At 46.3% G+C, this 17,104-nt stretch overlaps 1 protein-coding gene across 1 annotated transcript; it reads left to right on the top strand.

The window, feature by feature from the left end:
- Nucleotides 1–1,727: 1,727 nt before the first annotated feature.
- CWC25 (CWC25 spliceosome associated protein homolog) lies at nucleotides 1,728–16,344 on the top strand. Its single transcript, XM_081838091.1, has 10 exons — nucleotides 1,728–1,839; nucleotides 3,475–3,647; nucleotides 7,811–8,047; nucleotides 9,171–9,240; nucleotides 10,488–10,603; nucleotides 11,737–11,806; nucleotides 11,941–12,104; nucleotides 13,464–13,550; nucleotides 14,218–14,382; nucleotides 15,373–16,344. The coding sequence occupies exons 1-10, from the start codon at nucleotides 1,822–1,824 to the stop codon at nucleotides 15,485–15,487; spliced, it is 1,215 nt and encodes a 404-aa protein (XP_081694217.1). The 5' UTR covers nucleotides 1,728–1,821; the 3' UTR covers nucleotides 15,488–16,344.
- The last annotated feature ends 760 nt before the right edge of the window (nucleotides 16,345–17,104 follow it).

The following is a 17,104-nucleotide window of genomic DNA, read 5'->3' on the forward strand; positions in this document are numbered from 1 at the left end:
AGGGCGGGTGCCACTACCGAGAAGGCCCTCTGCCTGGTTCCCTGTAACTTGGCTTCTCGCAGCAAGGGAACCGCCAGAAGGCCCTCGGCGCTGGACCTCAGTGTCCAGGCAGAACGATGGGGGTGGAGACGCTCCTTCGGGTATACTGGACTGAGGCCATGTTTGCTTATGCTAATCTTGTACCAAGGACTTGTCTGGACATGTTGGCCAAGGTTAAACTAGTGTAACCCCTGTCTACCCCTCCCCGTTTGTGACATGTCAGTGATGTAGCAATGATGCTGTAATGATGATGTATTCTGGGATATGGTGGGAAAGTTTTAAAAGTCTTTGTCACCCCATCCTCGGGGTTCAAAATTCCTCTTTGAACCTGTTGCGCAATAAACTTTGGTCTACAGCTATGTACTCTGGTTAGTGGCTGGACTCCTTCCTTTATTCCGCAGGGACCCGCAGGCTCTGCCCGAGGAGCTGGGTGACTGAGCAGCCTTGCTCCTAGATTTTTCCGTAACACTGTGGAGAATTGAGACGCGGCAGAGACTGTTGTAGCTTTAAGAAATAGGGTTTATTCACCTGTTTGCACCTTCAGTCTACATGGAGGGAGTCCAGATCTTGCAGCATGGTCATTTCAAGAGGGTAGCAGTATGTCCTGCTTGTGTGGTTCTCCTCCACTGTTGGAAACTGCATGCTGGGACAGAAAAGCCTTCTTTCCTTATCAGGCATGAGCTGACGCAAAGACAGGGAAAGGGGCTCAAAGCAGGACCCTCTCTAGCACACACTTTTGGTACACATACCTGTAGTAACAATAAAAGTAAAATTTCAATAAAAGTCCATGGACCAGAAATCATATGGGCAGATATTTATATATATATTATATTTAGTTTTTTATTTAAAAAAAGTTTAGGGGTACTCTCATTTTGACTCAAGAAAACCACCATTTTATAGTTCAAATGGGGAAAAATAAATACAGTAAATGGATAAAAGGCCGCCATCGGGGATAGCAACGGAACTGACGATTCACCGTGCTAGAGAAGAAACTAAATCTTTATTTTTATTTTTTAGTTTCTGCTCTTGTTAGATTCACAAAATGTTTAGGGGTATGCGTCCCCCTGTGTCTCCCTCCAAAAAAGAACCAATTATATCATATATTATTATAATAATATCATCTGCCCATATAATTTTACTTTGATTGTTATTATATTGTACCTTTGTTATTATATTGTACCTTTGCTTAAAAAAAAGAAAAAGCCTCCTTTTTGCTGCTGGCAATTTCAGCTGCACAACCAGAAACGACAGGGAGGAAGAAAGCAAGAGAGTGAGAGAGAGGGAAAGAAAAAGAGTTTTGCGTCTAGAATTTATAGAATCAGAACTGTAGAGACTTGGAAGGGACACTCGTGGTCATCTAGCCCAACCCTCAGTAATGGGGGAATCGCGCGCCTCTGTATAGGCGCGCGCGTCCTTAGCGCCACCTTGCGGCCGAAAGCGCAGGTTCGATTTCCTGCAGGCGGGGTGGGCGGGGGAAAGAGTTGGGCGACGTCATCACGCCGCGACGGCTGAAGAAGAGAACTGGAGGCGGGGTGGGCGGGGGGAAGAGTTGGGCAACGTCATCACACCGCGACGGCTGAAGAAGAGAACTGGAGGAGGGGCGGGCGGGGAAAAGAGTTTGACAACGTCATCACGCCGCGACGGCCGAAGAAGAGAACTGGAGGCAGGGTGGGCGGGGGGAAGAGTTCGGCGACGTCATCACGCCGCGACGGCTGAAGAAGAGACCGGAAGAGGAAAGCGGCGAAGAAGCAGCCGGACGGCGCGGCCTCCTCCACAGTCGACATGGGGGGAGGCGACCTGGTAAGGACGGAGGGGGGGGAGGACACTGGGGGTAGTTCTTCCCCCCAAAAAAGCTGTGAGCTGTTGACAAGGAAGGGTGGTGTGAGAAGTTCGAGCCCCAGTGGAAGCACAACAAGTGTTGTGGGGTTTTGTGTTGATTTTTCAGGGGTCGGACTGGATGACCCCCGGGTGTCCCTTCCGACTCTACAGTTCTGAGTCTATGATGCAAAGCACCTGCGAAGGCCCTGGAGGCCAACGCTCAGATACGGCGGGGGGTGGGGGGTGGGACCCAGCTTTGAAAGGGAAGTGGGGTGTTATTGTAAAATGCTAGGCGTGCACACTGGGTCACAGATCACCTGCTTTTGTCTTGTGTGTAGTTATCTAAATCTTTCCATGTTGTAAGTTGCCTTTATTATTACAGTGGCACCTCGGCTTACAGACACTTCAGGTTACAGACTCCGCTAACCCAGAAATAGTACTTCCCTGTGGGAGAAAGTGCCCAAATGTAGTTGTCATGGACAAAAACCACATCACTTTCTCCCTTTTTTTGAAACACAATAGGGATACATTTAAATTTGCAATTCGGTATAACACGGACAGTACAGTGGTACCTCAGGTTACAGACACTTCAGGTTAGAGGCGCTTCAGGTTACAGACTCCGCTAACCCAGAAATAGTACTTCGGGTTAAGAACTTTGCTTCAGGGTGAGAACAGAAATCGTGCTCCGGTGGCGCAGCAGCAGCGGGAGGCCCCATTAGCTAAAGTGGTGCTTCAGGTTAAGAACAGTTTCAGGTTAAGAACGGACTTCCGGAACGAATTAAGTATGTAACCCGAGGTACCACTGTATTCAGTTGCTTAAATTTGTGTGTGTGTGGAAGCCCTGGCAGCTCCAGCTAGGGCTGGGAATGTCTCCTGTTGGGAACCCTAGAGACCAGCTGCCAGTCAGTGTAAATTAATAATAATAATAATAATAATGATGCAGTGGTACCTCGGGTTAAGAACAATTCGTTCCGGAGGTCCGTTCTTAACCTGAAGCGCCACTTTAGCTAATGGGGCCTCCCGCTGCCATCGCGCCACCACCACGTGATTTGTGTTCTCATCCTGAAGCAAAGTTCTTAACTTGAAGCACTATTTCTGGGTTAGCGGAGTCTGTAACCTGAAGCATATGTAACCCGAGGTACCACTGTAATAATAAATTTATTACTTATTCCTTGCCCATCTGGCCAAGCCTCCCCAGTCACTTTGGGCAGCTCCCAACAGAATACAGTCGTACCTCTGGTTACAGAAGCTTCAGGTTACAGACTCTGCTAACCTCAGGTTAAGAACTTTGCATCAGGATGAGAACAAAAGTCATGTAGCAGCGGTGCGGCGGCAGCTGGAGGCCCCATTAGCTAAAGTGGTGCTTCAGGTTAAGAACAGTTTCAGGTTAAGAATGGACCTCTGGAACGAATTAAGTACTTAACCCAAGGTACCACTGTATTAAAAACAATAGCAGGGGTCATTCCTGCTTCTCATGAATCGGGGAAAATATTCGCTTCAATGCTTTCTTTCCCCTTACTGTTCCTGGCAGCGTTTGCTGTTTTCGTACACCATTTGCAAGGGAAACCTTATCACCTGTTGTGTACCTCAATTCAAGGGGCTCATTCCTGTTCGCAGAACCTCAAGAAAAGCTGGCATCCACAAACCTTGCGCAATGTGGAGAAAGTTTGGAAGGCAGAACAGAAGCATGAAGCCGAACGGAAGAAAATCGAGGAGCTGCAGCGGGAGTTACATGAAGAACGAGCGCGGGAGGAAATGCAGCGCTATGCGGAGGACGTGGGGGCCGTCAAGTATGTTGGGCAGGATTTCCTTGGCCGACTGGCATATTTAGGGCTTAAACTGAGCAGATGCTTAGCATTTCTTCTCCAGGCAGCTATACTGGTAACCAAAACGCCACAGAAATATGAATCAGTTAGTAGAAACAGCCTCATAGGATGACGGTTTCTCAGGTTCTTTGGGGAAAACTTGGAGTGAAATTATATTTGTTTGGGGTCAGAAACTCAGATATATATAAGCCAGGCACCTTTCCCCCCCCTGTGAGGCTTATTATTTCTATTCATTTCATTTCATTTCCATACTGCTTTATATTTTAGAGAACGAATCTCAAAGTGGTTTACAACACATTGAAACATCATATAAAACAATCCAGAATAAAACAAATTCAAGCCCTCAAGGAAAATATTTCAGATCCCTCTCTATTATTATTTTTTATTATTTTTTCAGATGATCTTTATTGAATTTTAGTTACATACTGTACATACACATACATTATATTTCACATTTGTTCTTGCTTTCCCGAGCTGACTTCCCTCCTTCTGGCTTTTTAGTGTCCTCTTTGACTTTTCACATTGTCTTTGTCAACTCCCTCTCTAAGTGACATTTTGCTTTCCCCATATCTGTTTACCCACTTAACTTATATAGCAGCCCCATCACAGAAATATTCTAGGAAGCCAGTGTGGTGTAGTGGTTAGAGTGTTGGACCAGTAGAAGAAGAAGAGTTTGGATTTGATATCCCGCTTTATCACTACCCGAAGGAGTCTCAAAGCGGCTAACATTCTCCTTTCCCTTCCTCCCCCACAACAAACACTCTGTGAGGTGAGTGGGGCCGAAAGACTTCAAAGAAGTGTGACTAGCCCAAGGTCACCCAGCAGCTGCATGTGGAGGAGCAGGGAATCGAACCCGGTTCACCAGATTACAAGTCCACTGCTCTTAATCGCTACACCACACAGGAAGATTGGGGTTCAAATCCCTACTCAGTCATGAAGCTGACTGGGTGACCGTGGGCCAGTCCCAGCCTCTTAACCTACCTCACAAGGTCGTTTTAGGGATTAACTGAGTGGGGGGGTGAACTATGTAATCCTTTGAGAAAAAGGTGGGATATAAATGCATTAAATAAGCTCTTCCGCATGCCTGCTTAAGAAAACTGGAGGGGCCAGCCAGATGGAAATGTCAGTTACCAGCCTGACATACAGAGATCTCCATGTAGTTGCAACAGTGCTATTTTTCTAGAAAAAGAGGTGCCAGGACTCACCAAGATCGCCTTCCTCGTTCTAGAATGGCAATGACCCCCACCTGAGAGGTGACAGAACTTGAGTTCCGCTGAATCCCAGCTGAAAAAAATAGCAATTGTACCAGTGCCAGTAGCAAATTGCACCTGGTGCTTGGCTAATTTCTAACACTAATCCATAAACAAACCCCTGTGTTGCAAGCTGAACAATAGAACACAACACAGTGGCCAAGAACAATGGCACTAAACACTATTTATAGACTAATACAAATGATCAGAAATTACAACCAAAGTCTCTAAATCTTCTTCACCAGTCGCAGTAGAATAATTCAAAAGTTCTTTTTTTTTTTTTTTAATAATAATTTTTATTGGGTTTTCACATTTTTTAGAGACAAACACACGTTACAAAACACAGACACAAAAGTTACAACAAAAACAAAACAAATATCATCACAACACCTTATTTTCTTAACCTTGTTCCCCGGACTCCCCCCCACCCCCTCTTCATACATCCCTATTCCCATAATTCGTTCAGCAAATTTTAGTTTCTTCTTCTTAACCTATAATTGATATTTTTAAATATATCTCTTCATAATTAGCCCGATTTCTCTTGTCCCCAGTTCTTATAAACATTTAAATTTTTCCCTAAGGTCGGCGTAGATTCCCTTCCCTCGATTTCCCATTTTTAAATATAGACCCTATTCACCCAACCCAAAATTTATCATCGTTCTTACCCTTCTGTAACTAAATAGCAATAATAAAGATATTTCCCCCTCCCCCCTTCCCAGGTTCTGATCCCTTTTCAAATAAAAATCAACCATCATTTTCAGCCCGGATTCCTCACGTCGAGAGCCTTTAAGTCCCTTTCAGTTCCTCTCCGTCGATTCTGTTGGAAGTCTCTTATATCGGTCCTTGAATCTCGAAAGAATCCATTCTCCATCACTCCAATTTTTCTTCCCTCATAGATGCTTGATAGGAACTGTTGCCAAAGGTCAACCAGTCTTTCATAATCAAAAGGATAGCCCCAATCATATTTCTTATATCCTTCAAGTTCCTGTGTTGCAGATACTTCAGGGGCCCCCTCCTTCATCCTTAACATCTTTTGCAGTGTTGTAATCCAGATAATCCAATAGTCTTTTCCCTTGCGTTCCACCATTATGGACTTTTTGTTGGTATATTTCAATTGTTCTTTCTCCTCTCCTTGCTCTCTTTCCTCCAATTCTTGATGTATCTTTTCTGTTTCGGCTGCAGATTCCTTTCCTGTCAGTTCCTTCATGCTTTCAGCAGAGTTGCTTGTTCCTGAAGTCAAGGTCATTAATTGTTTGTTCATACTCAGACTCTGCTCTTGCAGTATTCCCACAAGATAAAACATCCTGTTTATCTCTGCCTGTAGTTTTCCATCTGCCGCCATTGTAGTAGCTTTGGAATCCCCCTAGAGGGATTCTGGTTACTTTGTAAACTTTTTCCAACAGTCCAAATCTTTTTTATTTCTTTCTATCGAGTCTCCAACCACTTTGTTACAATTTAACTTTTAGTTCAGAGAGATATCAGTTAACAAATTTTCAATCTGTCCATTTAACAGTTCTTTTGACAGCTTGTTTTTCTGCACCAGACTTAAACACGGGATTCTCCCTGGTCCCGGGGGGAGGGGGGGTTTCGCAAAAAAAAAGAAGAAAAAAAAGAGAAAAAAAAAAGGTTTTCTCCTCACTCTCCAGCACAACACTTCCTTTGTTAAATCGTGGAAGAAGTTTCTTTTATAATGTATAAGTGTATCTTTTCCGCCTTAGTTCTCTGAGCTTTGCTTTAAAATTGTCCGTAGTTAGGGGGGGTGCGGACTCCCTTTTAGCACACCCTCCGATCGTCTCCAATTCAAAGGAAAAATTTCTTAAAGCCAAATTCCATTTACTCACGGGTTAATTCTTTCAGTCCAAATTTCCAGGGAGAAAGTCAGCGCTCTCCGGTCGTGGCTCGCGGCTCCGCTCCACCGAGGTGTCGATCGACTCTCAGCGCCACACCGCCCTCCGTACCCTTTTTCGAGGGTCAGGGGGGGTGCTTAAGGCGCCCACCGAGTCTTCCCGTCCGCAGGCTTCAGCGCCTGCGGTTTCTAAGGGTCCCCGCGTCGCCGGCGCGGCAAGACCCGTCCTCGATGAAGCCGATTCCCTCCGCAGCTCGGAGGAAATCCGCCATTTCCAGATCGCGCTAACCCGGAAGTCCGAATAATTCAAAAGTTCGATATATACATAATCTGTCACCAAATATCGCCGGAACAGAGTTTCCGGATAACCAATCCGTTTCCTTCAATGCTTCATCAGCCAATCTTGATCAATGCTTTATCAGCCAAACTTGAAAGAATTAATATGAGAAGGATGCAGTTAAATTTCTTAACAAGACAATCTTACATGTAAGCAAATATAAACGCTGTAGAAAATATACTCTGGATCAGTGTTCATATGATATTGTAGTCACTGAACTTTTGACTTCTGGTGATATTTGGTGACAGATTATGTATATATCGAACTTATGAATTATTATACTGCGACTGGTGAGGAAGATTAAGAGACTTTGGTTGTAAGTTCTGATCATTTATATTAGTCTATAAATAGTGTTTAGTGCCATTGTTATTGGCCATTGTGTTGTGTTACATTGTTCAGTAATTTCTAACACTGACTTGTGTATATATGTGTGCCTGTGTCTTTATTTCTGTTTCTAACTTGCGCTATTTCTAAACAAAGCACAGGCACAAAAAAGTATTTTAGAAAGTTTAAAATTACCCCCAGATTTGTTTCACCTTCTGTCGGCTACTCAACCGTTTCCTTGGTCAACTCTTCCTTATAACAGTTTTGAGAAATGCTTCTGTTGTAGAGGAGACATCTTTTGCATTTCTCTCAGCTCCCGCCCACTTGGTCTGAAAAATACGTTTAATGTCCTTTTCCACCAATGAATTAGGAAAAAAGATGAGAAGCTGGAGTGGATGTACCAAGGACCAGGAGGCATGGTGAACAGAGATGAATACCTTATGGGCCGCCCAGTTGACAAATACGTCTTTGAGACCATGGAGGACAAGGAAACAGGCTGTTCCTCTGAGACCGGCCTTCTGCCAGGCTCCATCTTTGCCCCCGCAGGTGCCAACTCTGCCTTGGATATGGCCAGCAAGATCCGAGAAGACCCGCTGTTCATGATAAGGTAGCAAAAATCTTTAGCTTTATGTGGAACCAATTGGTGCTCTTAAATTTTGTAAAGTACAGGGGGAGTCAAGGCCTATTTAGTGTGACCATGCAGTGGGAGGACGAAGACATTGTTTTCATTAGTGTCACCAGTTCCCCACTTTACTATGTATTTATTTAAAGTGGGGTTGTTGTTTTTTTTACCTTGCTAAAAAGACTCCCAAAAGTAGCTTTAAAAGACCAGTACAGTGGTACCTCGGATTACATACGCTTCAGGTTACAGACTCCGCTAACCCAGAAATAGTGCTTCAGGTTAAGAACTTTGCTTAAGGATGAGAACAGAAATCGTGCTCTGGCAGCACGGCGGCAGCAGGAGGCCCCATTAGCTAAAGTGGTCTCCTTTAGTTAGTCTCCTTTGGAGGTCTTTAAGCAGAGGCTTGACAACCATATGTCAGGAGAGCTCTGATGGTGTTTCCTGCTTGGCAGGGGGTTGGACTCGATGGCCCTTGTGGTCTCTTCCAACTCTATGATTCTATGATTCTATGATTCAAGTTAAGAACAGTTTCAGGTTAAGTACGGACCTCCAGAACGAATTAAGTACTTAACCTGAGGTACCACTGTAGTAGCTGTGGTCTAAACCACAAAGCCTAGGGCTTGCTGATCAGAAGGTTGGTGATTCAAATCCCCGTAATGGGGTGAGCTGCTCCTGCCAACCTAGCAGTTTGAAAGCACGTCAAAGTGCAAGTAGATAAATAAGTACCGCTGTGGTGAGAAGGTAAACGGTGTTTCTGTGCGCTGCTCTGGTTCGCCAGAAGCGGCTTAGTCATGCTAGCCACATGATCCGGAAAAACTGTACCCCGGCTCCCTTGGCCAGTAAAGTGAGATGAGCGCCGCAACCCCAGAGTCATCCACAACTGAAGCCTAACGGTCAGGGGTCCCTTTACCTTTCTGGTAAGACAAAGATGTAAGAAATATGTAAAGCTGAGACGTTACGTTACATCGCAGAAACTTGCAGTGATGCGAACCTTGCAGTTAGGTTTCATTGCAATGTTGGGATAACAGTGCTGTGCATGGGAAAATCTCATCATAACCTTGAAATTTCTCTCCACCTCCCACCCCCGGTTTTTAATGTTGTTATTTAGGAAGAGGGAGGAAGAGAAGAAGCGTGAAGTTCTGAACAACCCTGTAAAAATGAAGAAGATCAAAGAACTGGTATGTTAAAGTCTGCAATCCTATGTACCCTTAGCTAATATTCCATGGGACATGCACAGAATTGTGCTATTGTCTGTAACAAATCCCTATAGCAAGGATTAACATTTAAAATGTCTTCTGTCCTTGGGGTGAGGGGGAAATAGCCTTTTAATTCCAAGACTTGAAATGTTTGGGTGTGAAGGTGTGGACCCTGGCATTACCGTATTTTTTGCCCTATAGGACGCACCGGCCCATAGGACGCACCTAGTTTTTTTGGGGGGGAAATCAAGGAAAAAATTTTTATTTCCCCCCCAGGTTTGCGCAGCCATCCCCAAGCTAGAAGAGGGAGACGGAGCACTCTGTCTTCCTCTTCTGCCTTCAGGGACAGCCTCTCTAGCCTCCGTGGGGCAGCGGCTTGCCCCGCTGTCCCCCGAGTTTGTGGGGCTGGCGGGGGGGAGAAGCAAGCTTGCTTCTCCCCTCCCCCCACCAGCCTCCAGATCAGGTTGGGGAATAATGGGGTGGTGGCACTCCGCCTCCCCGCTATCCCCCGAGCTTGTGGGGCTGACGGGGGGGGGGGAGAAGCAAGCTTGCTTCTCCCCCCCGCCATCCTCCAGACCAGGTCGAGGAATAGCGGGGTGGTGGCGCTGCGCCTCCCCTCTGTCCCCCGAGCTTTTGGGCTGCAGGCTGCAGGCTGCTGCCCGCAAGCCTTGTGAGCCCACGGTACCTCCCGCCGGGCTTGCAAGACTTGCGGATAGCTTCCTGAAGCCTGGAGAGCGAGAGAGGTTGGTGTGCACTGACCCCTCTCGCTCTCCAGGCTTCAGCGAAAGCCTGCATTCGCCCCACAGGATGCCCACACATTTCCCCTTCATTTTTGGAGGGGGAAAAGTGCGTCCTGTAGAGCGAAAAATATGGTATATTGGTGCCGATTTTATTGGCGTTATATTGGTGCTGATATAAACGTATTGAGGATAAATGTAACCTTCATCTTTTAATTGTGTGCTCACAACCAAGGTGGTTTAAAGACTGGTACAGGGAAGGGTGACTTTCCACCCCGCCCCCTTTACAATGCCTGATTACGGTTGGAGCAGCAATTTTCATCCATATATTATCAAGAGATAATTATTCCAACTTTATCTAATGCAGAATAGGACAAAGAGAGGTGGTGGGAAAAGGTCTTTGTTCTCGCATTACTTCATGGGGTAGAACTGCGTTATAAATTATGTTTGTTTGATACGGAGCTGGCCCCTTTCTCCTTCCCCCACCCCCAGTTGCAAAGCAGTTTGGAGAAGAAGAAGAAAAAGAAGAAGAAAGATAAGAAGAAGAAGCACAAGAAGCACAAGCACCACAGCCCCAGCAGCAGCGAAGACGAACAGGCAAAAGCCAAGTACGTTTAGAGAGAGCCAGTGTGGTGTAGTGGTTAAGAGCGGTAGACTCGTAATCTGGTGAACCGGGTTCGCGTCTCCGCTCCTCCACATGCAGCTGCTGGGTGACCTTGGGCCAGTCACACTTCTCTGAAGTCTCTCAGCCCCACTCACCTCACAGAGTGTTTTTTTGTGGGGGAGGAAGGGAAAGGAGAATGTTAGCCGCTTTGAGACTCTTTAAGGGGAGTGAAAGGCGGGATATCAAATCCAAACTCTTCTTCTTATATGCAGTGCGACCTTGTTCAACACTCATTTCCTGTTCTTAATTAGCAATATATTTTCCACTCTCAATTGGGTTGGCCTTGTGAGGTAGGGCTCTGTCGCTCCTTTCGATGTTGATAAAGGGGCCTAAGGAGAAAGTGGTTTGCCCACAACTGCAGAGACAGGACTTGTACCTACTCTGCCCGTGAAGCAGCAGTCGATATTCAGTATCTGCTAAGTAATGACAGGCAGAACAGTTTTCTTTCTCCCTTCAGAAATGTCCTTGTGGGGGGCAGAGGACCTCCTTTTCAAGCCTACGCACTTGTACATCTTTCTCCTGCCTCAGGCAATTCGTTGGATCCCCAGGGAGTTCCTGCTGCCAGGCTTGCCTTGTTTTCCTTCCCCTTGTCTATCTGTTAGCCTGGGTTCCTTGACAAGGCTTGGTGTCTACAGGTTAGGCATTCAGAATTAGGTGCCATGTAAATCACAGAGCCTAGGGCTTGCCGATCAGAAGGTCGGCGGTTCGAGCTCCCGTTGTTCGGTCCCAGCTCCTGCCAACCTAGCAGTTCAAAAGCACATCAAAGTGCAAATAGATAAATAGGTACCACTCCGGCGGGAAGGTAAACGGCGTTTCCGTGCGCTGCTCTGGTTCGCCAGAAGCGGCTTAGTCATGCTGGCCACATGACCCAGAAGCTGTACGCCGGCTCCCTTGGCCAATAAAGCGAGATGAGCACCGCAACCCCCGAGTCGTCTGTGACTGTACCTAACGGTCAGGGGTTCCTTTACCTTTTTAATATCTGAAGACTCCGTAGCTATCAGACCACCTGGAGAGGTTCAGTAATAACCAGGCTGACAAAGAGACTGGCATAAATGTTGCTTTTGTCTTTTGCTTTAGGTCACGGGAGAAAACGGACCGCTCTTCCTCGGAGCCTCTTCACCCCAAAATACCCGGGTATGGCTTGCAGGTACGCCCAAGCTGTCTACCCTTAAGACTTCCCCCCTGGGGTAGCATTTACAGTGAGCAGAATGGAAGGGGTGAAGACCACGGCTGGCAAGCATGGTTGCCTCCATCACCAGTCACACCTTTCTCCCATTTCAGATCCAAAACGCCGGCCGCGAAAGCACATTTGGCCACAAGGTCCAACAGAGTTCTGGGTCGAAGAGCCGTGGCCTGTCGCCAGAGAGGACGTCTGGCAAGAAGAACGCTTACGAGACGGAGCAGAGCAGTCGCAGGAGGTCAAGGTCACCTAGGCACAATAAACAGTAAGCAAGGAGATGGGGGCAGCTGTTGCTGGGTGCCTATTGATAGTGCTATGGAAGCCAGGCTATTTCTGGCTTAAAATCATTTGCTTGTGGTAGAGTGTCATGAGAAAGCAGAATGGGGTCTGAGTGTACTTAAAGGGAGATAATCCCATCTCCAGCATATGTCTCACCCACACTGTGTTCATCACCTGAGACCCTTTGTGTGTCTCCTCCGCGAGAGGTCCAGAGAGTGGCAGCAGAAGAAGGGGCCATTTTTGCCATGGCTCCCTGCTTGTGAAATGTTCTCCCCAGGGAGGCTTGCCAGGCGCCTTCACTACTGTATTTTTCGCTCCATAAGATGCACCTGGCAATAAGACACATCTAGTTTTTAGAGGAGGAAAACAAGAAAAAATATATATTCTGAACGAAACACTGGATGTATGATTTTTGTGGTTCATGCTGTGGCCACAGACATGATATGTGATTCGACGGTGAGTTTGGGGTAGCCCAATGCAAAAATCCTGAGGATCCTTGTGGATCCGTGCTTTGTAACCATGTTTTTGCACCATTGCGGCCCCACAAAACAATGGATGCGTGTTTTTTTGGGTGCAGGCTGTAGCCATGGACATGCTGTGTGGTCTGATGGTGAATTTGCGGTGACCCAACACAAAAATCCTGAGGATCCATGGGCTTTTACCTCCCTCCTCCCAGGCAGCCTCCTTTATCGCTAGAGTCCCTTATCTCCCTCCTGATTGCTTGCTGATCAGCTGCTTCCTTTCAAATGCCCCCTTCCCTCTTGTTTGCCTTAATGTATTTTCCTTAGCTGGAAAATACATTAAGGGGATGCTAGGGAGAGTGTCAACACTGAGGCTGAGAAAGCCAGACAGGGGGGAAGTACCCCTTTGCCGGCGCCCACTCTGCGCAGTACGTTTCGGTGCAAGGAGGGGAGGAGAAGGCTGGGGGTCATGTGACTGTTATGCTGGAGGAGGTACAAGGACCGACCCCTCCCAGATTCTGCTAGCGACTGAGCCAGACATGACCTTAACGACGCTCTTCACTGTAAATAGTTTGCACTAATAATAAAGCCTGGAAAAGACAGGTCAGAGTCTTGCCTGTTTGCCCTCGAGCAACCACACCACCACCTGACAAAGGGATATTGGTCTGTTCATTTTTTATTATGTATTTTGTGTTCTCATTTGGTCTTTTTATCTTGTGACCTGCCCTGTAATCTTCGGATGAAGGGTGCTGTACAAATTCAATCAATAATAGTAATAGCACAAGATTGGGAAGGGGCAGGAGAACGGAATAGGTCCAAGACTCATTGGGACCAAATCATTATTTTCATGGCGGATATAAAAAAAGGATCTTCCTGAATTGCAGCCACAACATCAAGGAACAGAAGGCAAAAACGGGAGGCAGGAGTCCTTCGCCGAAGCAAGATGTCTATAGAAGACCACAGACCTCAAGGTATGTTTAAGTGGGTACAGCGCCAGGGGGTGCATTCTGAAGAAAGGGAAAGAGCTCTAGAAGGCTGCATCCTTCATGCAGGAGGCCTCAAAATGGATTGGCAAAGCAAGGTGATGATAGTCACTTAGTGTTTAATTCAAGTCCGCCTTCCTGGATGCTGAAGACCAGAAAGCTGCTCTTAGGTTGTTTTTTTTAATAAGCAGGTTTTAGACTTCAGTTCTGTGCCCTGGGTGGTCCAATGTACTCAGTAGACCTGATTAAAACCAGACGAATCCTGATGTGGGTGTGAAATGTAGATCCCTTAATGCCCACGTGTCATGCTCTGCCCTGGCTTCCTTTTCATTTCTGGGCACATTCAAGATTGCCTATGTCCTCTAAATGAGCTTGACACACTGCAAGTAGCCAGAGGCAGTTTGCTGTAGCTAAGAGAAATCCATTTGCTTGGAGTACCCTGGTTAAGCAGGGATTTGATTTGATTTGATTTGAACCCAGGTCTTTTCATTTACCCTATTTGTATGACCGCCCATCAACCCATGTTCTCCTTGGCTCACCAAAAAAAAGACCAAACAGTGTTCAGATCCAATAACACGGATCAAACTTACAACATTCTGCTGTAGCTCCAGCGCTGGAGGCTGTGGGGACTGAAACTGCATTTGACCTGCTTTAGGAGAAAACTCTCTGCAGAAGAGCTGGAGAGAAAACGTCGAGAAATGATGGACAATGCCAAGTGGAGGGAAGAGGAGAGAGCGAAGAACGTGAACAGACACAGAAAAGAAGAGGAGCGAGAGCTCACACGGGATAAACTTGATAACGGCAATGGGAAGTTCATACAGTGAGTTTCCTCCCTTCCTCTGAAACTTGAGGGGGGGGGAGCTATAGCTGAGCATGTGCTTTGGGTTCAGTCCCTGGCATCTCAAGTTAAAAGGATTCAGTGATGGGAGACCTTGGAGAACCACTGCCCAAAATATTAGACGTCACTGGGCTACATGGATGCGGGTGGTGCTGTGGTCTAAACCACTGAGCTTCTTGGGCTTGCCGATCAGAAGGTCGGCGGTTCAAATCACCGTGATGGGCTGAGCTCCTGTTGCTCTTTCCCAGCTCCTGCCAACCTAGCAGTTCGAAAGCACGCCAGTGCAAGTAGATACATAGGTATCGCTGTGGCAGGAAGGTAAATGGTGTTTCCGTGCACTCTGGTTTCCGTCATGGTGTTCTGTTGTGCCAGAAATGGTTTAGTCGTGCTGGCCACATGACCTGGAAAGTTAAGGTAAAGGTAAAGGGACCCCTGACCATTAGGTCCAGTCGTGACCGACTCTGGGGTTGCGGCGCTCATCTCGCTTTATTGGCCGAGGGAGCCGGCGTACAGCTTCCGGCAAGTCCTAGAATCTGTGGTTTAACCCACAGCGCCACCCGCGTCCCTTACCTGGAAACTTAGCTATAGACAAACGCCGGCTCCTTTGGTCTGAAAGCAAGATGAGTGCTGAAACCCTATCATCGCCTTTGACTGGACTTAACCGTCCTGGGGTCGTTTACCTTACCTTACCTTCCCCCCCCCCCCATGGACCAGTGATCTGATTTAAACACCTTCACGTGTTCCTATAAAATTTCAGTTCCGAAACTAAAGTAAGGGTTGCACGTGGCTCAGGAAGTATACCATATGCAGTTGGTATGTGGTTTAAGAAGAGGCCTTGCCTCTTCTGAGCCCATTTCCACCTCTTTCCTTCCTGCCTAAAATTCCTTTCGGTGGGAAACACCCTTGGGGTACAAGGCAGGAGGCTGCTTTTTCCAACCCATCACGTTTCTTTCTCTCTTCGTTTTCCTGCAGCCACATAAAGCTTGAGAGTGCGTCAACCTCTTCCCTTGAAGACAGGGTCAAGAGGAACATTCACTCCATCCAAAGGACAGCGGCAGCACTGGAAAAAAACTTCATGCAGAGATGACACGTGCTTCTGTCTTCCTCCACCGGACCACTGGACCAGATAGGGAAACCTTCGTATAAACTCCACAGCTCAGGCCAGCTGCCCTCTCACTGTGTGAGATGCCTTGTACCTGGGTATCATGAGGAAGACGTTATCTTTGATGCTTTGCTATAAGGGCCGTTTTTTCGTAAAGGCCTGTGGTGTCCCAGCTTTTGGAAGAGTTTGATGTACTCCTGGCAAGGCTTTTCGATGGTAGGCCCTGGCTTGAAGCTCCATCGAGCTAACACATTTAGGCTAGAGGGCATCAGCTAGAGGAGATTTGCATCCACAGTGAATGGAACAGAAAGAAAGAAGAGGTGGTCCTTTCGCTTCTGATTATGTCATCGCTTCTTATAAGGAGCACAGCTGCCAAAACCACGTGTATTTTATTGGTTGATCACAATTCCATTTTTGTTTCTTAAATAACTTGATATTATTGGGTATTGGACCCATCCAAAATTTAGTGAGGCAAGTGGAAAATTCTGGGGATTATAGTTTCCCTTTGGCTTATGTTTCTGTTTTGTTGAGTTATTCTCCCTCACCCCCAAGACTGGTGTTCTATCCAGTCCATTTTTAAAACAACTTTTAAATAAGATTTTGTGCTGGGTACCTAATACCGTAGAGACAGGGGTGCCTTTCATAAAACGAGGCTTTATTTAACTTAAAGCATTTTAGTGGAGACAGGTGCACTTTCCTAAGTGGTGAAGCTTAGCTTTCTGAAGAATAGACAAAAAGTAACACCTGACCAAATGGGACAGCCGTCTCTGTGTAGTCTGTGATGTGTAAATGCTGATCTTTGTATAAAATCCAGCTGTAATAATAGATACTGTTTCTCTTAAGCAGCTCTTTTAACGTTTTTGTGGTGATTTATCTTAATAAGCAGTTCGCATTCGCAGGTCATTTGAAATGTTGTTGTGTTTCATGTGGAACTGGAGAAGAATGTGTGTTGATTGTAGGGCTGGGAGAAACACACAAATCCCCGTTTTGTAGCAACTGGCTTTGGGAACAGGCCCTTTTAGAGTGAAAGGAGGGCTGTCAAGTATGTTCCCAAAACACTCTGCTTACAAGGCAGAGGCTTTTAAGCAGAGGCTTGACAACCATATGTCAGGAGTGCTCTGATGGTATTTCCTGCTTGGCAGGGGGTTGGACTCGATGGCCCTTGTGGTCTCTTCCAACTCTATGATTCTATGATTCTATGATTCTAAGGACAGTGACCATCCTCACCCACAAGGCTTTTAAAACACTCCTGGGATGGGTACAAAGAGCTATATGAGAGGATGAAGGAGCAGCCTCTCTGTGCCCTGCAGCCAGCGCCTCAACTCAAGGCACAGTTTAGAAGAAAGACTACTCACTCTTCATGCTTTTTAACCTTTCAAATTATTCTATGTTTGTAAAGATGTGTTAACTGTTGTGCCAGAAAATTTCTACTAACTATGAGATTTATTTATTTTTTTACTATCTACTTACCATTGTTTATGGCACAAAATTTGAAGAGAGATAGCAGAAACTACTTGGCTGCTTTTGGCTGTGTTCTTACATTTTTAATGGTGAAAAGGGGCCCCTTAAGAAAATCAACAGTGCAGTGGTACCTCGGGTTAA

Source organism: Podarcis erhardii (genome assembly GCF_964252035.2).
Source record: "Podarcis erhardii genome assembly, chromosome: 13".
Lineage (NCBI taxonomy): Eukaryota > Metazoa > Chordata > Lepidosauria > Squamata > Lacertidae > Podarcis > Podarcis erhardii.

Coding starts and splice junctions, on each gene's coding strand:
- CWC25 (XM_081838091.1), top strand. Junction 9,241..10,487: donor TGAAGAAGATCAAAGAACTG/GTATGTTAAAGT, acceptor CCCCACCCCCAG/TTGCAAAGCAGTTTGGAGAA. Junction 11,807..11,940: donor TACCCGGGTATGGCTTGCAG/GTACGCCCAAGC, acceptor CTCCCATTTCAG/ATCCAAAACGCCGGCCGCGA.